The sequence below is a fragment of the Miniopterus schreibersii genome (assembly GCF_964146895.1).
Source record: "Miniopterus schreibersii genome assembly, chromosome: 16".
In the NCBI taxonomy this organism is placed as follows: Eukaryota; Metazoa; Chordata; class Mammalia; order Chiroptera; family Miniopteridae; genus Miniopterus; species Miniopterus schreibersii.
This window is the reverse complement of record NC_138116.1, coordinates 29,849,892-29,872,411: the sequence shown is the minus strand read 5'-3', so window position 1 is coordinate 29,872,411 and position 22,520 is coordinate 29,849,892. Positions and strand designations below refer to the sequence as shown.

The 22,520-nt window shown below is 34.3% G+C and overlaps 1 protein-coding gene across 2 annotated transcripts in view; it reads right to left on the bottom strand.

The window, feature by feature from the left end:
- TAOK1 (TAO kinase 1) overlaps positions 1 to 22,520 on the bottom strand; it is a 107,494-nt gene that overhangs the window by 57,801 nt on the left and 27,173 nt on the right. For both annotated transcript variants that reach the window (XM_081162204.1, XM_081162205.1), the window contains one exon: positions 16,381 to 16,603. In XM_081162204.1, the coding sequence (XP_081018330.1) occupies positions 16,381 to 16,512 (132 nt within the window). In that variant the 5' untranslated portion in view covers positions 16,513 to 16,603. The remainder of the gene's footprint in view (positions 1 to 16,380; positions 16,604 to 22,520) is intronic.

Below are 22,520 nucleotides of genomic sequence, written 5' to 3'. Positions count from 1 at the left end.
CTAACTACATTCCAATTTTAATTACAAGTGGACTGGTTAATGGAAACTTGCACCACTTATTATAAAGGGTGAAGTGGATCTATTCATGTTCAGTCCTACTTGACTATGAATTTTTCCAAAATGTTCTCTGGTTTTATCTATCTGTGAACCTGTTGATTTTTTTTTTTAAAGTTTTTACTTTATTCATCATCTCATGAAAAATCTGCACAATCGCCTCAGATAAAGTGACTAAATAATCTTCACTCCTCCTGTTGTCCAATCTCCAGCTCACTTTTTGCCAGCACCAACATTGGCGTTTGCAATCCCCCTGACTTTCTTCATTCTGTCCTTGTGTTCCTTTCTCTGTTTTCTTGAGGTTGTCTCCTCATACAGACCATGTCTTGCAAGCATCTATGTTTGGGTTCATTTTGCTTTGCGTAATCCAAGGAATGATAAATCATGCCAAAGCCAGTTGTCTTGCCACCACCAAAACGAGTTCTGAATCCAAACATAAAGATGACATCTGGTGTGGTCTTATACATCTTGGCTAGTTTTTCCTGAATTTCTGTCTTAGGTACTATAGCCTCCCAGGGTGAACATTTGTTTCCACCTGGTCCAGATAAGTTATTCATGATGGCAGCTGATCTCCAAGCAGCCAGGGAGAAAAAAGGGCCCCTTGATTTTAATCAATAGGTTTAAACAGCTATATTATTTTATTTTATAATAGCTTTATTGAAATATAATTTACATATCATAAAATTTACCCACTTTAATTTTTACAGTTCAGTGGCTTTCAGTATATTCATAGATATATGCAACCATCACTACAGTCAATTTTAGAACTTACATAGCCTCAAAAAGAAACTCCAAATTCTTCATTTAAAAATAATTAAAATGGTAAAATTTGTGTGTATTTTACAACAGTAATTTTTTTTCTCTACTAAAAAAACCAAACAACTATATCCTTTAACTATCACCCTTTTATCCCTTTTTCCCCATCCCCTCAGCCCTATGCAAAAACTAATCTACTCTGTGTCTCTCTAGAGATTTGTCCATTCTGGACATTTCCCATAATTTGTGGTCTTTTATGATTGGCTTCTTTCACTTAGCACAGTGTTTTCAAGATTCATGACTAATGATGCTGAGTACCTTCAAGTGCTTCTTGGCCATCTGTACATCTTTGGTGAAATGTTGGTTAAGATTTTTTGCCCATTTTTAGAGTGGGTTGTCTTTTTTAGTATTGCGTTGTAAGAGTTCTTTACAAGCTTCTTATCAGATATATGACTTGTAAGTCTTTTATTTTGTAGGTTGTCTTTTCACTGTTTTGAAGAACAGAAGTGTCTAATTTCAATATAGTCTAATTTATCTATTTTTGTTGTTGTCACATATGCTTTTCATCTAAGAATTCTCTGCCAAAACCAAGGTCATTCAGATTTACTCCTATGGTTTCTTCTAAGAGTTTTATAGTTTTAACTGTTACCTTTAGGTCTTCAATACATTTTTAGTTAATTTTTACATATGGCGTGAGGTAAGAGTCCAATTTCATTGTTTTGCATTAAAACAGCTACATTATTTTTTTAAAAAACATGTATCTTTATTGATTTCAAAGAGAGAGGGAGAGGGAGAGAGAGAGAAACATCAATGATGAGAGAGTTGTCAATGATTGGCTGCCTCCTGCATGCTCTTGATTGGGGATCAAGCCCAAAACCCAAGCATATGCCCTGACCAGGAATCAAACCGTGATCTCCTGGATCCTAAGTCGAGGCTCAACCACTGAGCCCTTGCCCGGCCAGGCTACACTATTTTTTTTTTTTTTTAATGTTTTTATTGATTTTTGAGAGAGAGGAAGGGAGAGGGGAGAGAGAAACATTGATAGGTTAGTTTTGTGCATGCCCCCTACTGGGGATAGAGCCCAAAACCCAGACATGTGCCCTGACTGGTAGTGGAACAGTCAACCTCTGGGTGCATGGGAGGATACTCAACCTACTGAGCCACACAGCCAGGGCAAAAAGCTACACTTTTAATTGGCCTAAGATAAAAGCTTGATTTTAAAATGGGTACACTAGCCCGGCCAGGCGTGGCTCAGCGGTTGAGCATCGACCTAGGATCCAGGCAACCGGGTTCGATTCCCGGTCAGGGCATATGCCCGGGTTGTGGGCTGCAACCAATCAATGACTCTCATCATTGATGTTTCCATCTCTCTCTCTCCATCTCCTTTCCTCTCTCTGAAATCAATAAAGATATATTTTTTAAAAATTAAAAAAAATTGGTACACTAAAAGCAATGCAGTATTCTGGATTCGATTCTAGAATAGAAAAGAGATGGTGAAAAAACTGGAAAGATCTGAATAGTATAGTATCTGTGCTGACTTCTTAGTTTTCATAAATGTACCATGGTTATGAAACATATTACCATCAGAGGAACTAGGTGAAAGTTATAGGGGAAAACTTTACTGTTGCAAAATCTAAAATTATTTTTAAATAGTAACTTAAATTTAAAGGTGACTATAATTTATCAAAATTCAAACTTCTTAGTAATAATTATTAAAATTAAGTGAACAAATTAAAATGAGATATGACTTTTGCTTATCACATCTATAAGAAACAAAAACTAAAAATATTTAGCTTGGCCGGCGTGGCTCAGTGGTTGAGTGTCATCGACCCATGAACCAGGAGATCATGGTTCAATTCCTGGTCAGGGCACATGCCTGGGTTGCAGGCTCAATCCCCAGTATGGGGCATGCAGGAGGCAGTCAATCAATGATTCTCTCTCATCATTTATGTTTCTCTCTCCCCTTCTCCCTTCCTCTCTCTGAAATCAATAAAACACTAAAAAAAAAAAAAAAAAAAAAGTAATGTCAACAAACATGTTTTTCCCTCTCTCAAGATCACTTATTATGCTTACTTATAATTTCTTATTAGTCTCCTCTAATCAAGAAAAATTCCTCAACCTTTCTCTCTCATTACACAGGCATTTTTGAAGAACATACTGTGGAATTTTATAGAATGTTACTACATTTGTGCTTGTCTGACATTTCTTCCAGATTAGATGCTGGGCTCTGGGTGGTGTGGCTCAGCTGGTTAAGCATTGTCCCCATGCACTGAGAGTTCACTGGCTTGATTCCCAGTCAGGGCACACGCCTGGATTGCAGGCTCGATCCCCGGTGGGAGGTGTGCAAGGGGCAGCAGACTGATGGTTTTCACTCACTGATATTTCTCTTCCCCCCTCTCCTTTCCTTTTCCTCTCTCTCAAATCAATAAAAACATTTATTTATTTATTTATTTTTTAAAAGATGCTGGTTATACATCCCCAGCCAAAATACTACAAGAATGATATTGTGTCCTCTTCAGGGTATCAAATCTGGAGGTATACAAGGTCTGTCTGTTCTCATTGGTGTTACTAATTTTCATCCCCCACTCAAAATGTTATCTGATTTTTTCCCAATGTACATAGTTATAGTTACTGTTTCCTACTACCTTGTATCTAAGAAGCTGTCTGTGGAAAGATACTTTTAAATGTAAACATTCTGCTCTTCAAACTTTTCCCCTAGATTTGGCAACCATTGAACACTCAAGTCCAAAACAAACTATGATTACAAAATGCTGGTATTTTCCAACTCTACCATTCCCTTCACATTTATCAGTCAGCATTCTGTTATAAAGAAAAAGCCCTTTTCATCTGTCCATCACTCATCTATCATGGAAATTATGGATTCCTACTTTATTTGATGGGTTATATTCCATTACTCAGATTGTTCCAGATTTGGACAGTGGGAGCCCCTTCAAGCTGGTTCCAGTGTCCATTTGACAGATCCCATTTTCTTAAAGTACATCTTAAACTTTGTCACAAGATGTTCTAAGCCTTATCTTTTATGTTCTCTGCACCCCACAAGAGAATGAGCCATTCCTCCAAGGAGCTCTTGTTCCTCCTAGTGAGGAATTCAAGATCTGAGCGCTAAATGGGGTATCACTGCAACCAGAATCTTGCAGCAGAAAGAGCTAGTTAATTAGTTCATATTAATACCTCTAATTCCTATTCAATCCCAAAGGGTTCTTTCTTACCTTCCCTGATTCCATATTTCTATCAGTGGATTTCGGCTACAACAATTATTTCCCTTAGTTCTTCTACATTTAACAAAAGGAATTTGTATTCTTGTTATATATGTACATCTGTGTGTGTGAGAGAGATTGAGAGGGAGAGAGAAGTTCCTAGTGATACTTCCAATTCCAATCCAACACGACAGGGTTATTTCCAGCCTTCTCCATTTCCTTATTAACAAATAAGGAATTTGCTTTTTTCTTGGACAGTAAGAAAACTGGTCGTCATTATCTACATTTACTTATTTATTCAAATCTACTATACATATATATACAGTAGTTTCAGAAATGCCAAACCATATCCCTGTGAGAAACAAAGTAACTAGAATTCCTTTTGTCTTTCTTTAGTCTTAGGAGTATTCAGCCAAAATATTGTTTCCAAAATAATTTAAGATTAGTTCTTTTCCTCCCCACCCTCTTCTATGTGTTTATGTTATTTATAACATAGTTAGGTTCATTTGTTTCAGTCTGTATTCCATTTGGGTTTCCTTATATCATTTTTATTTTTAAATGAACATTTAGTGAACTTCAGTAAAATTCACTCTTGGTGATATACACACATTGAAGTAGATCACATTTTCTGGTAATTATGAATAAATTCACCATAAATATTCAGGTGTAGGTTTTTGTGTGAACTTGAGTTTTAATTTCTTTGGGGTTGATTCTAGGAGTGGGAATGCTGGATAATATGATAACGGTATGTTTAACTTTATATAAAAACTGCCGAACTATTTTCTACAGTGGCAAGACCACTTTGCATTCCTACCAGCAATGAATATTTATAATTGTTTCACATACTTGCTAGAACTAGATACTAACTGTATGTATTTCTTTCTTCTTGTATTTATTTTTAAGCCATTCTAAAAGGTGTGTAGTGGTATCTCAATGTGGTCTTAATTTCTATTTTCCCTAAGGACTAATGATGTTGACCACCTTTTATTTTCATTGACCAACTGTACTGTGTGTGTGTGTGTGTGATGTGTCTGCTTAGACCTTTTATTCAATTTTTATTGGATTACTTTCTTATCATTGAGTTTTGAAAGCTCTTTATATTTTCTGGATATGTAACTTGCAAATATATTCTGCCAGTCTGTGGCTTTCCTTTTAATCTCTTAACAGTAATTTTCAGAGAGCAAAAGTTCTGAAATTTGATGAAGTTCAATTTATAAACTCTGTCTTTTAGGGACAATACTTTTGGTGTCCTATCTATGAACTCTCTGCATAATCCAGGGTAATAAAGTTTTTCCCCCTATATTTTATCTAAGATGATTTATAGTATTATGCTTTACATTTCGAAATATGATCCACTTTGCATTAGCTTTTGTATAAAGTGTAAGTCAAAGTTTATTTTTATGTATAATGGATGTCTAGTTGCTCTGGCACTATTTGTTGAAAAGACTATCTGTTCTTCATTGAATTGTCTTTGCACCTTTGTCAAAAATTAATTTACTGTATTTGTGTATTTGTCTGCTTTATTTTATTTATTTATGTATTTATCCTTTCAACAACATCATACTATCTTAACTGCTGTAGGTTTATCGTAGGTTTTTGTAATCATACAGTGAGTACCTTAACCGTTCTCTTTCTAGAACAAAATTGTTTTGGCTAGTTTAGTTCTTTTACCTTTCCATAAAATGTTAGAATATGTTAGTCAATATCTATTCAAAGCCCTAGCCAGTTTAGCTCAGTGGTTAGGCCGTTGGTCTGCGATTGAAGGGTCCTGAGTTAGATTCTGGCAAAGGGCACGTACCTCAGTTGCAGGCTCAATCTCCAGCCCTGGTTGGGGCACGTGCAGGAGGCAACCAATTGATGTGTCTCTTTCACATCGATGTTTCTATCTCTCCCTTCCACTCTCTCTGAAAACCAATGGAAAAAATATCCTCAGATGAGGATTTTTTAAAAAAATCTATTTAAAAAGCCTGCTGGGTTTTTGATTGGTAGTGCATTGAATCTATACATCAATTTGGAGATAACTGACAGCACGGCAGTATTTAGTCTTCTAATCCATCAACACAGTATGTATCTCTTCACTTATTTGGGTCTTTGATTTTGTTTTAATCAGTGTTTATGGTTTTCAGCATATAGATCTTGCACATTTTTGTTGGATTTATACTCAAGTATTTCACTTTGGGGATACTATACATAGTACTTTTAAAATATAAGAAATTCTAATTGTTCACTGCGAACATACAGAAATACAATGGATTTTTATGTATTAATCTTTTATCCTGCAAACTTGCTAAAGTCTTCTATTAGTTCTGGGAGTCCTTTTGCAGAATGTTTGGGATTTTTCAAAGTAAACAATTACGTTGTGTGTAACATGTAAATAAGGTAAATATGTGGAAAAATTTAAAAACTATTCTTGTTTTTAGATTCTTTAAAACACATACGACTACTTAAAGTGAAAATTATGATACTGAATGGTGGGTTTATAATTATGTAGATGAAATACATAAAACAAAACTAGCAAAAAGAATACAGAGAACCATGATTTCTACAGTTCTTTTAAGTTAATGATTAATACTAACAAATGAACTATAGAGAATGGGATATTCTAGTGGAATAAGTGAGAAAACAGAAGAGGAAAAACAAGTTTTAAAAAGTGTTTGTATATATAAAAAAATATAATGTAGAACAGAATTAAATGAGCTATGAGTAATTAAAGAAGAGCACAACATTATATGTCATTCATACTGACTGGCTGAGAATAAAAGAGTAAAGACAAAATTGGCTATAGAGGCCTAAACACAAACTTGATGCTGTCAAGAGAAAAAAGGAGTGGCTAGGAAAAAAGAAAACATATACAATCAATCATTTTGTTTCAAAACAGGACACTGTGAAGATCCATTTGGGAACTATTTTAATGAACTAATAAGAATGACCTGAAATCATATCAATCAATTATATGTAAATTGTCTTTCTATATTTCTTCTGTATACTTTATTACCTTTTTTCTTATAACACTAAAAAATTTGCTATAACCATCGGAAAGATAAAACCTGCCAAGTCCCTAAAAGAATACATGTTAGTAGCATCTTACACTAGGAAATTTAAAAATGAAGAAAAAAACTTTTGTAAAGTAAATAAATTACTTCATGCTGGAATCATATGTGATCTGCCACATTTGTTGGCAAACTACCTGATTCCCAAGCTACTATTCTGTGGCCCATCTATTAACATCATGTTGGTTCTATTTAAGGTACTGGAAAATAAAAGAGAATGTTTATCTTCCTGGCAATCTAGAGATAGGGGTCCTTTTAGACATATGACCCTTTGGTTTCAAATACTTATGATACAAGTCCTTGAATAACTTGGTTGATGAGCCATCCAGCAGAGCTGGCTCAATTAGAATATTTTTAAATTTAATGTGCTCCCTACTGCCAAGTATTGAGAGTTCAGAGATATGTTATAACAACTATTTTTAATTATCTAAAAAAAAATTTTGACAAGAGGGTCTTTCCTCCATATACTCTATAGACAGACACTGCACATTTAGCCCTTGTCAAAGTGAAAGGAAACATAAAACAGAAGCATGCATTCATGTACATACACTCAAATATGCAACACATAAACACACTCCCACATGGGTTTATCTGATACCGCAAAATACGAAGGTTGGTGACTTAGAAATGCAATTATAGTAAAAATCAATTCTGGGCTACATTCAAACTTCACTCACCTACATGATGCATACTTCCCAGACATCAAGACAATTAACAGAAAACACCTGCTCAGAGCAGCTGCCCCTGGCTACTCCTCTATGATTTCATGCAGTGGGTTCCTGGAGTTGTCCTTACCTGAGCCTAAGTTTCCCAACTTCCTCAGTCAACTTTTTGTTTGTTTCTCTCTCTCATTTTATTATACAAATCTGTCAAGCACACAGTAAAATTGGTATAGCACAGTAAACTTTTACAAGTCTTCCACTAGGTCGGAAGTAACTACCTTTTTCTATGAGGAGCGAGATATTAAATATTTTAGGCTTTGTGAGCCAAATACATATTATTCTTTTTCTGTTACATATTCTTTTTCTTTTTTCAGTGTAAAAACTATTCTTAGTTTGAAAGCTGAGCAAAAATAGTTCACAGGCTGGATTTGGCCCATGGGCTCTGTAGTTTCCAGCCCCTACCATAGAATAATCCTTGGTTAACATTTTGCTACATTTGCTTTTAGACTCTCTATCTAAACATGCATAGTGTTACCACCACATTATCATTATTTTATTATTAAAGAGGATATAAGAATAGACATTCTCATCCTTGGTTCCAAAGTACTTCTTCATATATCTTATGAGAATAAGAACATTCCCCTGAATAACCACAGTCCAATTATCAAATTTAGGAAATCTGCATTGATATAATACTATTACCCAATGCATATATAGTTCATATTCAAATTTCACCAACTATCTCAGTAATATCCTTTATAGGAATTTTTTTCCAATCCAGGGATCATGAACATTGTGTTTAATCACCAGGTCTTTCCAGAGCCAGCTCCTAATAACCAGCTTACGCTAATTTGCTTTTGTTGCCCCTATTAGATAGATCCTTACTTCTGGGATTATGAGATTTCCTCTCTCAACCACAGCTCTCTGAAATAATCCAGCCTGGGTAGGACAACCCCAGAAACTATTGCATAAGGAAGTCCAAGCACTAGGGAATCATCCCCCTCCAATAAATCTATTCCACGTGTGATGGAAATACAATGTACACCTTCTTACCTTGTCAGAAATCAAGTTCTCTTGATTCTATTAATTTAAACTTTGAAATGTGTACTCATCTCTGTACCCTCACTATCAATATCTAGTTTAAGCTCTTAGCATTTCTTTCCTAAATTATTACAAAAGCTTCATAATCAGTCTTTCTTCTTTGATTTTTAGCATGCAATCTTTCCTCCACACTGCTGCAAGAAAAAACTTTCTATATTGCAAATGGAAATACAGTATTTCTGTTGTACCTCAGTTCCTTCAATTCTCAGTATAGGAGGCTTTCTTCAAAAGCCCGGACTTGTGTTTCCTTTTACCTTTCTCTGATCACATCCTTAGTTCCCACTACAACTTTAACCCAAAACATAACCACACCAGTCATACACTTCAACAAAGACGACTGGTAAGTTCTGGATTTGATATAATACAAATTTTATAGTTTATTTTAAAATTTTAAAGCAATGATATTTTGTCAATATGTCCCTTTAATGAAAGGAAAAGGACAATAATATTACTTCTCCTACTGGATAGATCATATGGGAAGGTCTAAAGAAGACAGAAAGCCTACTGAAATGCTATACTTTTCAATACTAACAATGAAAGAACAAATGCTCCAAAAACACATATTTTTACAGGACATATGAAAAGTCCATGCAAACGCAAATAATATTAACCAAGGGAAATTTTAATACTAATTCTTGCCATGATGCTTGTGTTAGACTATCCCTGAAGCCCAAATCAACCATATAGCAGGCATATATCTATGAAACTATCAGAGAGCAACACATGCAGGCAAGGTTTTAGAGACTAGAATCCTTCCGGAAAGAACAATACACAAAGAGTAAGCTGTAAATTTACTCCGTCTTCATCCCTGAATTTGTTGTACAGGAAAATACAGTCCAAGGAGGAAGTTAGGCTGAGGAGACAGAGGCCAAAGACAGGAGCTTCCAAAGTATCTGGGATTTAAAAGGCATAATCTTAGAAAAGAGAGCAGAAAAGCAGTTCAAAAATCTGAAAATTCTCCTCCAGTAAATAGTATATATCTGCATAAGACCCCCAGAAACTCAGCAGAAAACAGGAAGCTAGAAAACTAAAGAGATAACAGATCTTTCAGAATACAAGAAGTGCTGGAGATGGAGGTGGGAATTCAAACCCAACCAAATGATGGAGCCTTCATAAGCACCCTAGAAATTCAGCTGTATTCCAGAAGAGCCATGCTTTAAAAGTAAGGGCCACGGCCTACTAATAAGGGCCACAGCCTACTAATAAGGGCAAAACTAATGTCAACTAGCCCTAACAAAGCTTAAAACCAAGCCTCAAAGTGATTCGCCAGTATATTATCAGCTTGCCAAAATAATAATAATAATAATAATGAAAATTAATGTCTTTGAAGAAAAATAACATCATTCAAAACATCTATAAATTCTCCTTTATAATGAAGAGTAACCAGTCAAAAATTGTGTCAGGCTAAAAAATGGACCAAATACTGGAAAGGGAAAAACTAGAAATATAAATAGACCCAATGGGGACTGTAAAAAACAAACAAAACGGGAATACAATAGATATTTTAGAAGTAAAATATATAAGAAAAATTGCATAAAGAACAGCTGGAAGAATTGAAATACTATAGGGTTTTTTACATTGTTTGAGAAGTGATAAAAGTGCTAATTTTACTATAATAAATCAAGAATATATCTATTACAATCTCTAGGGTAATGAAAGAATAATAAAAATACATTATCAAAAGGTTAATAGAGTTAAAATTAAAATACATATTATATCTTTTTGTGTACTGTAATTTGATGTTTTGACATCTGGGGCCTTGCTAACAAAAAAGGCCTGTCATTCCTAGATTTAGCTAATTCCTAGAAATAGTAAATAGCACATCTTACATATACAAATCGCCAACCCAGAGCCATTATCTCCAATGACCTCGCACTCTGAGCCCTCTACTCCCTGATCTAATGACCATAGGACCAGGTACTGGACTGCTAGGGACAACCCCTATACTCCAACACCTGCTGAAATTATTTAAACTTGCTTACCCTGCCACTCCTGTTCCTTCCCACAGAAACCACAATAAAGGCTCTTTGCTCATGTATTTCCCTTGATTCCTTTGCCTCCTCAACTAAACTAGTACTTCCCCATGTGGCCCCAATCTGACACAGTACTTCCTTCTCTTAGGATCTGTGAGTATAACAAACTATCTTTCCTTTGTTCTTTTTGTTTGTTTGTTTTGTAAATTCTGACCTGAGAACATTTTTTCCATTGATTTTTAGAGAGTGTGGAAGGGAGGGTGAGATGTGGGGGGAGAAAGAAAAAAACAACAACACATTAATGTGAAAGAGACACGGCAATTGGCTTGCCTCATGCACATGCCCCGACCGGGACTGGGGAACAAACCTGCAACCCAGGTACGTGTCCTTGATCAGGAATCAAACCCCCAACTCTTTGTAGCACAGGTGATGCTCTACCAGTAAGCCACACTAGCCAGGGCACAAACTATCTTTTCAATGGCAGTTGTTACCTCACCTGTTGGCCTCCTCATATGTGAATAATAATAAAACCTATATTTTTAAACAAAAATAATATAAACACTTGACTAATTCAAAGGATAACAAGAATGAGGAATAAAGGAAGGAGAGGACAAACAAAGACCAAATAGGAAACAATAAACTCATGCCCAGCTATATTAATAATTGCATCAAATACAAATATGCAAAACACTCCAATGAAAACAAAGATGAGATGGAGAAAAAAACTCCTTGACAGTGGTCTTGGCAGTAATTTTCTTTTTTTAAAATATGTTTTTATTGATTTCAGAGAGAGGAAGGGAGAGGGAGAGAGAGATAAAAATATCAATGATAAGAGAGTCATTGATTAGCTGCCTCCTTGCACACCCCTTGTGGGAACCAAGCCTGAAACCTGGGCATGTGCCCTGACTGGGAATCGAACCGCGATCTCCCAGATCATAGCTTGATGCTCAACTGCTAAGCAATGCTGGCCAGGCGGCAGCAATTTTCTGTATATGACACCCAAAGCACAAGCAACAAAAAGCAAAAATAAATAAGTGAGGCCCTGACCAGTGTTCCCAGTGGTTAGAGCATCGGACCACGCAACATAGGGCATGGGTTCAATTCCAGGTCAAGAGCATGTACCTGGGCTGCGGGGTTGCTCCCCGCCCCAGATGCATTTTAATACATCAATAATGAACTACTAGAAAGAGAAATTAAGAAAACAACCCCATTACAATTGTATCAAAAAGAGTAAGATACGTAGGAATAAATTTAACCAAGGAGATAAAAAAACCTGTTCTCAGAAAACTATAAGATACTAAAGAAAGAAATTGAAGAATATACAAATGAAAGGATATATGGTGCTCATGCATAAGAAGAATTAACATCATTAAAATGTCCATACTACATAAAGCAATCTGAAGATTCAATGCAATCCCTATCAAAATACCAATGGCATTTTTCACAGAACTCGAACAAATAACCCTAAAATTTAGATGGAATCACAAAAGATCCCACATAGCCAAAGCAAAGCAATCTTGAGAAAGAAGAACATAGATGGAGGTATCACGCTACCTGACATCAAACTATACTACAAGGTTATAGTAATCAAAGCAGCATGGTGCTGGCATAAAAAGACATATAGATCAATGGAGCAGAAGAGAGAGCCCGGAATAAACTCACATCTATATGATCAATTAATCTATAACAGAGGAAGCAAAAATATATAATGGGGAAAGACTGTCTTCAGTAGATGGTATTGGGAAAACTGGACAGATATATGAAAAAAAAAGAGAAAGAAAAAGAGAAGAGTTAAGAGAAGAGACCACTTTTTTATGCCATATTAAAAAAAAACCTCAAAATGGATTAAAGACTTAAAAGTAAGACCTGAATCTATAAAACTTTTGGAAGAAAACATAGGCAGTAAACTGGCATTGCCCTTAGCAATTACAAGAAAATTTTTTTTTGGATATGTCTCCATGGGCAGGGAAATGAAAAGAAAAAAAAAAAAAAAAGGCACTATATCAAACTAAAAAGTTTTTACATAGCGAAGGAAACCATAAAAAAAAAAACCCGAAAAGACAACCTACCTATTCACTAACGATACATATGATAGAGGTTAATATCCCAAATATATTAAGAAACCCATACAACTTAACATCAAAAAAACAAACAATCCTATTAAAAAAATGAGCAGGACTTGAATAGGCATTTCTCCAAAGAGGACATACAGATGACCAATAGATATGTGAAAAGATGTTCAATATCCCTAGTAATCAGGAAAATGCAAATTAAAATCACAATGAAATATTACCTCACACCTCTCAGAATGGCTATCATCAATAAATCCACAAACAACAAGTGTTGGAGAGGATGTGGAGAAAAGTGAGCCCTGTGCACTGTTGCTGGGCCTGTAAATTGGTGCAGCCAATATGGAAAACAGTATGAAATTTCCTCAAAAATTAAAAAGAAAACTACCATATGTTCCACTTCTGGGTATTTATACAAAGAAAACAAAAACATCAATTTGAAAAGATACATGCACCTCTAGGTTCATTGCAGTATTATTTACACTAGTCAAGATATGAAAGCAGCCTAAGTGTCCATCAACAGACAAATGGATAAAGAAGATGCAGTAGAAATGGTATATATATTTACAATGAAATATTACTTAGCCATAAACAATAATGAAATCTTGCCATTTGCGACAACATGGAGGGTATTATGCTAGGTGAAATAAGTCAGACAGAGAAAGACAAATACTGTATGATTTCACTGATATGCAGAATCTAAAAAACAAAATAAAACAGAAACAAACTCACAGATACAGAGAACAAATTGACAGTTGCCAGATTGAGGGATGGGTGAAAAAGGTGAAAGGGATTAAAATGTACAAGTGACCAGTTATAAAAATAGTCACAGGGAGCCGGCTGGCATGGCTCAGCAGTTGAGCATCGACCTATGATCCAGGAGATCAAGGTTTAATTCCAGGTAATAGCACATCCCTGGGTTGTGGGCTTGATTCCCAGCAGTGGGTGTGCAGGAGGCAATCAATGATTTGCTCATCATTAATGTTTCTATCTCTCTCTCCCTCACTCTTCCTTTCTCTGAAATCAATAAAAACATATTTTTAAAAAAAAATAGTCACAGGGATGTAAAGTACATCATTAATAATGTTTTAATTACTTATATTAATTAATACACACTTAATATTTTAATAACTATCTATGGTATCAGATGGGTACTAGACTTACAGGGTGACAATTCTGTAAGGTATATAAATGTCTAATCACTATATTGTACACCTGAAACTAATATAATACTGTATGTCGACTGTAATTGAAAAATAAATAATAAAAAGAGCAATACACAAAAATCAGCTCTATTTCTATATATCAGCAATGAACAATGTGAAAAAGCAATTAAGAAAGTAATCCAATTACAACAGTATCTAAAAGAATAACAGACTGATGAATACATAATGGAGTTTAACATCTGTACATTGAAACACTGCTGAACAAAATTAAAGACCTAAATAAATGTTTAGAAAGACATCCTGTGTTTATGGATGGAAAGACTTAATATTGTTCAGATGCCAATACTACCAAATATGATCTAAACATTTAAGCAATACCTATCAAAATTCCAACAGATTTTTTAACAGAAATGCAAAAGCCAATACTGAAATTCATATGGAATCACAAGGGGCCCAAAATAGCCAAAACTATCCTTAAAAAGAATAACAAAGTTAATCCTGATCGAAAACTTACTATAAAGCCACATTAATCAAAACAGTGATGTACTAGCATAAAGATGAATATACAAAGGGAATAGAACTCAGAGTTCAAAAATAAACCTATACAATATGGCAAACTGATTTGACAAGGAAGTCAAGAAAATTCAAAGGGGGGAAAAATCTCTTCAACAGATGGTACTGGGATAACTGGATTTTCACATGCAAAAAAAAAAAAAAAAAAAGTTGGACCTCTACCTCACAATACATACAAAAATTAACTCAAAATGGATCAATGACCTAAATATAAGAGCTTAAGAACATAAAACTCTTAGAAGGAAACACAGAGGTAAATCTTCATGACCTTGGATTTAGCAAAGGATTCTTAGATATGACACCAAAAGCACAACGAAAGAAAAAAACAGACAAATGGGACTTCATCCAAATTGAAAACTTTTGCATATCAAAGGACATTATCAAGAAAGTGGAAAAAAAAACTACAGAACGGGAGAAAATATCTGCAAATCATGTCTCTGATAAAAATTTAATATTAAAAATACATAAAGAACCCTTAGGCCTCAACAACAAAGATACAACCCTAACTTTAAAAAACTGTAAAAAGAAAGAAAAAAAAACTGAGAAAAAGACTTGAATAGACATTTCTCCAAAGAAGATATATAAATAGACAATAAGCACATGAAAAGATGCTCAACATTATTAGTCATTAGGGAAATGCAAATCAAAACCATGAGATACCACTTCACACCTACTAGGAAGGCTACAATCAAAATAACAGAAAATAGGCATTTGCAAGGATATGGAGTAATTGGAACTCTGGTGCATTGCTGGTGGTAATGAAAACAATGCAGACACTATGGTGTAGCTTGGCATTTCCTCAAAAAGTTAAACATAGTATTACCATGTGATCTGGTATTTTCACTCCTAGGTACAGAGTCAAATTTGAAAACAGGGACTGAAATAGATACTTGTATGCCAATGTTCACTGTAGCATTTATTCACAATAGCCAAAAGGTGGACACAATTTAGTGTCCATCAACAGATGAATGGATAAACAAACCATGGTATATACACACAATGGAATATTATTCAGCTATAGAAAGGAATGAACTACTGATAGATGCTACAGTGTGGATGATCTGTGAAGTGATGCTAAACATTATAAGAGATACAAGCTATACATGAAAGTACAAGTATGATTCCATTTATATCAAATATTAGAATAGGCAAATTATAAAGGAAAAAAGTAGATTAGAGAGGTTACCAGGAGCTGGGTGGAGGGGAAATTCAAAGTTATTGCTAATGGATACAGAATTTCTGTTTGGGGTGATGAAAACCTTTTGAAAACAGTGGTAACAGTTGTACAACATTGTGAGTATATTGAATGCCACAAACTATATACTTTAAAATGGTTATTTCATTTTTTTTAGCATAAAGTACACACATACACACAGAAGAAAAAAAGATTCTGGTTCATATCCTTCTTCCAAATAATAATCCTAGATTTTCACAACACTAAAATTAACTCTGTATAGGACTTTACAGAAGTCAGTGTTCTGCACTGTTTAATTCTATAGCAATACAAGTGCTAAGATTCCTAAAAACAGTGTGCTAAAATTTCTAAACATGTAAGTTAAAGCTAAATATTCTTTCCCATTTGTCAATAATCCAAGAAGCTCAATAAATAAAACTATCTACTTTCATATTATACACACACACCTATGCAAGTAAATGTAAAATGAACTATGGCCTATATCTCTTTATATTGTTTTTTACTCTGCCAGGATTGAATATTAAGTAAATGCTGCTCAGTGACATTAAGCCTTTAACACTTACAAAATATACTGCTCCAAAGCTTCCATGGCCAATTTCTCTGAGATCTGTGAAGAGCTTCTCTGGATCTTCTTTGAAGAAGAGCTCTGCAATTTCAGGGTCCTTCAGGCTGCCTGCTCGGTTAGTTGATGGCATCCTGCTGGGCAATCAGCTTTTTGATTCTAATTTTATACTTGCTATCCCAATCCTTGGTTCATCTGTATGAATGAAGCCACGATGGCATAAACTATTGTAGAGAAAAAAGAAAAGAAAAAAGTCAGGGAAAGCAAAAGTTGCTAAAAACAATAAGTGTAAGATTATTTTCTAACAGCCCATACAAAATTATCTCAGGTCTAGAAATTCACTGAGAAGGAAGGGTGGTCTACTAGTACAGTAGTTCCTAAACCTGGTTCATTATCAGAATCACCTGTGATGCTTAAAAAAAAAAAGGATTCCTACTATAGATAGCATATAAGTATATACTATATGTACACCTATAAAATGAAATATTTTTATACTGAAAGATTTTCTGTATCAGTACTTAAATTATTTACCTAATCCTGATGCAGGGAGCCCATCAGTAGGAGATAATTTAATACACAGACTATTAAAAACATGCACAATTCAAGATGTACCCATAGTATGTTTCTATAAACAGGAAGAGTCCCATCTATTAATGATCTTCAAATATAAGAAAATACACAAAAGGTTTAATGCAGTAAGATGTCCTTCTTTTCCTTTCATATACCGTATGCCAGTATTTAGTCAACTCTAACACAGACATTCAAAAGAAAAAATGCAATGGGAGAAAGTAATAAATTTAAAACAGACAACTGTTTCGCCCATAAACTTGATTCACACAAAATATGGCCTTTAACATATCTGATTCATTAGATAAGTAGACACTACAGATAACCAGTAAATTCCCTAGTAGTTCTGTTACCAGTTCCTTTGTATCATATTACCCAATTTAAAAAATGACTCTCATAATTGAAAGGCTGGGTTCCGGAATGACACTACCAGGATATGAATTCTGACAACACTATTTATAAGCTGTGACTTGGGTAGCATCATTTTCCTAATCTGTAAAATGAAATAACCTACCTCATACAGTAGTTGTGAGGCTTTAATGAGTTACTAAATGTAAGGGTAGACTAATATTTTGACATACGAAGCACTACAATAAATGTTAGCCATTTTAACTTGCTTAAATTCACCATTTTTTTAAAAAAAGCTCCAAAACTGACTTGACTAGACTTCTAAGGAAAATAAAGTTCTAGCCAACTCTCCGCGAGGTCCTTATATAACTTTTAAGCAGCTGCCTCATTTTTAGTGAAGTCACTGAACCAATTTTAATTCTTGCTAGAAAACTCTCTGTAACTAAATAAAACACATTTACATGTCTTTTGTACCTCCCTGAATTAACACTACACTGCAATAAAAACATTACTTGTTAATTGTTATTTGTATTCCATTTCTAACAAACTTTCAAGGCTGCCCCATATACTTTTACCAATTTCCCTGCTCTGGAACATCTGTGGAAGAAAGTCCTTCAAATACAGTTGATTCAAGAATATATGACCATAGGAAAGTCACTTAACTTCTCACTCCTAAAGTGAGGAGATTGAACTAAAATTCCATATAAAATGGAATTAATCTACCTTTAAAAAAACCCTTCAGTGTTACTCAAGACCTTATTGAATAATTTTGTACCTTTATTTTATATTAACATTTTCTAACTAGTTCCATAATTTGCATCTTCTTTCTCACCTGCTTAACAAATTCCCACTCAAAATCTTTCAAGATTTAGATGAAATGCAATACTGCTCATAAAATCTTAACTCTAGTAGGAAGAACTGGTCATTCTCTCATCAAGCTCCAAAATATCGTGCAGTATTTACTGTATTATATTGCAATTATTTAACTCTCTCTCCTACACACGTAGGCACAACATTTCTCACTCATTTTCATATTACCTCTCTCTGTCCTACACCCTACCTCCTAGTTAATATTACATAAATATTTGGTGAACTAAAAAGGAATACGTAATTATTCTCTCTATATCACTGCCAGCAATGATCTAACTTCCACAAATATTTACTGAACAAATAGTATACATAATATGCAAAATATTAAAGTTGACAGTCAAAAACTGAGTAAATTTATAAGGCTAGCACCATTCAAAACATCAGAAAAACAAGAAATAATGAGGGAATTAGAATATTTGCTCTACCAAATCTCCAAAGATAACACAAAATTATCATCATCACTAGAATAACAAAAATAGGACAAATAAATCAATAATCTAAAAGAGAGTTAAAAAACTCCATATATGTGTATCTTGGAATTTACCATCTAATTAAAGAAATAAATGTAAAATGTTATAATTTTACAATTACAAAAATTAGAGCCCTATCACGTATCTTACATAAGTACTACTGCTAAATGGCTTAAAGATGCATCACAAATCCATGAAGAAAAATAAGATTTGACATAAATAAGTGTTGTTGGGAGACCCCAACAGCTATTTGGGGAAAAAATGAAACACCTTATTCCTCAAACTGAACATCAGAATTACATATGGGTCAGAAATACAAATATAAAAAATAAAACTATACAAATACTAGAAGGAAATATGAGCAAGTTCCTCTGTAATTAAGAGGGATGCTTCCCTAACTATGATCCAAATCCCAAACAATAAGGAAAAAAGTGACATATTTAAAAAGAAAGCTTGGAAAGAGGAGTCATGGAAAGAGATACTCTGAAGAAAAAGACAAATGAACTTGGGAAAAATGTTTGAAACTTATATTTATAAAGGGTTAATACCCTAATGTGTAAACTTTCAAAAAACAAAAGAAAATGAAAACAACCTATCCTTAATAGTTTCCACAACCTGGCAGAGATATGGGGAGTTCAAAGGAAAAAAGGAAACCACCATTAAATATATGAAACTATGTTCAACATCACTCAAAGAGAAATACAAATTAAACTATATTAAGATTTCATTTTGTACCTATCAAAATGGCAAAAATCTACCACATGCTGATGGTGGGGTGGAAGAGATACGCACTCTCATACATTAGTAGTGGTAACATAAAAACAGTACAAACCCTGTGGAGAAAAATCCAGCAAAACCTAGCAAATTCAATACACACCATTTCACACAAAAATCCTACTTTAAAGAATCCATACCAGAATTAATTATACAAAATACAGGGTGGGCAAAAATAGGTTTATAGTTGGGAGCTCCCAAAATACATAGTTTATTCTTGTTAAACTTATTATTGTTTTACTTTCCATGATTTTTTAAATAATTTGATAAATGCACATGAGGAACTCGAACTCATTACATTGCTGATGGGAGTGTAAAATGGTACAACCATTTTGGAAAACAGTTTAAAAGAAAGTTATTAGGTTAAATAAACATTTACTGTATGATGGAACACTTCCTTAATAGTTATCATTTACTCAAAAGAAATGAAAGCACACACACACACAAAGACTTGTATACAGCAGCTTTATTCATAATAGCCCAAAACTGCAAATATAAATGTCTACCAACAAATAAATGTATAATAAAATTGTGGTATATTCACACAATGAAATACTATTCTCAGCAGTAAAGAGGAAGAAACTACTGATGAATGCAGCAACACTTTCAACTACTGTTGGTGAGACAACTGGGTATCTACATTCAAAAGAATGAATTTGGACCCCTATTTCACACCACATATAAAATTTAAGTCAAAAACCAAGAAATAAAACTATAAAACTCTTGGAGAAAACACAGGTGAAAAGCTGCATGACTCTGGATTAGGCAACAGTTTTTCAGATATGACACCAAAAGCACATACAATTTTTAAAAAAAGGATAAATTGCACTTCAAACTTAAACATTTTTTCTCTCTAATTTTTCCATTAATATTTCCATCAACGTGAAAAGATAACCTACAGAATGGAAGAAAATATTTGCAAATCATATATTTGATAAGGGCCTAGTATCTAGAATATATAACAAATGATTAATTGGGTTAACCCAATTAAAAATGGGCAAAGGTAGCTGACAAATAAAATTAATGTTTAAAAGGTTTATTTAAATGGGCAAAGGATTTGAAAAGCCGTTTCTCCAAAGAAGATATACAAATGGTCAATAAGCACATGAAAAATTCTCAACATCATTATTCATTAAGGAAATGCAAATCAAAACTACAATGAGACATCACTGCATAGCCATGAGGATGACAATTGAAGAGTCAAGTGACAGGTGTTGGCAAGGCTGTGGGGAAACTGGAACCTTGTGCATTACTGGTGAGGATGTAAAATGGTACAGTCGCTGTGGAAAAATTTGGCAGTTCCTCAAAAAGCTAAACATAGAATTACCATATGACCCAGAAATTCTATTCAGCAAATCCATCCTGCATTTCCCACCCAGGATAATGGCACCCCTATTCTTTGTGTCTCTGAGGAGAAAACTAGGTATGACCTTGGAATTTTTCCCCTTCCTCTTTCTCTCTTTTAACATCAATCTAATAAAATGGTAAATCCAACAGACTAGAATCTCCTCCTCTATCCACTGTTGATGATAGCCTAGTCCAGATTTTAATTGTATCTAATTAAACTAATGCATTAACCTCCTATCTGGATTGTTTTGTTTCATTCTCTCCAATTCATCTTTCATACTGTTTCTCTAATTTTTCCATTAATATTTATTAAGTACAAATTAAGGCAATAAATTAAGAAGTATCACAGAATTTCTGCTCACTTTTTTAAAAACTCAAATAATACTATGATGTTTATAAAATAAAATTCACATCAGTAGATAAAGCATTCAAGAACTCTATAATCTGGCTAGATCCTTCCTTTCCAATCTTTTCTCTTAGCATACCCATTCCTTACCCACAGCAATGTTCATCAAAGGCCTCCATGCCACCTGAAATACTATCCTCTCCACATTCTAACTAATTTATTCTATTTAAATCTGACTTCAAATCTTAAATCCATGAAGTTTGCAAAAAACTTCATTTGAAATTAGTGATTCTTTCCTCTTTATATATTTCATTCTGCATCTCTATTTTAATATTTATTTTTCTATATATTCTAGTTGTTTACATGCCTTATGCCCCCATGCTATATAGATCATAAGGTTCTGGAGCTCCTTCACAGAACTTGAGAGTATCACATAGCCAATCAAAACAAATGCTTGTTGCCATAGCCAGTTTGGCTCAGGGGTTAGAGTGTCAGCCTGCAGACTGAAGGGTCCCAGGTTCAATTCCAGCCAAAGCCGTACGTCGGTTGCAGGCTCGATTCCCCTGGCCCCAGTCTGGGTGCATGTGGGAGGCAACCAATTAATGTCTCTCTTACATTGATGTTTCTCTCTCTATCTCACTCTCCCTTCCACACACTCTGAAAAAGCAATGGAAAAAAATATCCTTGAGTGAGGATTAAAAACAAAAAAGAAACCCACAGAGTTTGTTGAATGACTACTTAAATACTCTATTATTTAATTTATTTCTAAGTCTTGTATTTATACAAGTTTAGGTAAGGGTAGACTTTCAAAATTTTTTTGAGGGGAGGGTGTTTTTTATATTTTCCAATTACAGTTTACATTCAATATTATTCTGTATTAGTTTCAGATGCACAGCATAATGGTTAGGCAATATGTATTTTACAGAGTGGTCCCCTTGATATCTGAAGTATGCACCTGGCCCCATACATAATCATTATAATATTACTGACTATATTTCCTATACTGTAATTTGAATCACTGTGGCTGGGTGAAAAAGGTGAAGGGATTAAGAAGTACAAATTGGTAGTTACAGAATAGTCACAAGGGTAGGTAAAAATCACTCCAATTATAAACAGACATGATTCATTTTTTTACAAATAAAAAATAATTTTAATAAGCATAAAACAATATTTCCATGAAATTTCAAAAGAACTTCAAATCTAATAATCTTTTTTTTTTTTTTAAATGTATCTTTATTGATTTCAGAGAGAGGAAGGGAGAGGGAGAGATACAGAAGCATCAATGATGAGAGAGAGAGTCACTGATCAGCTGCCTCCTGCATGCCCCCTACTGAGGATCGAGCCCAAAACCTGGGCATGTGTCTTGACCAGGAATCGAACCTCGATCTCCTGGATCATAGGTCGATGCTCAACCAGTAA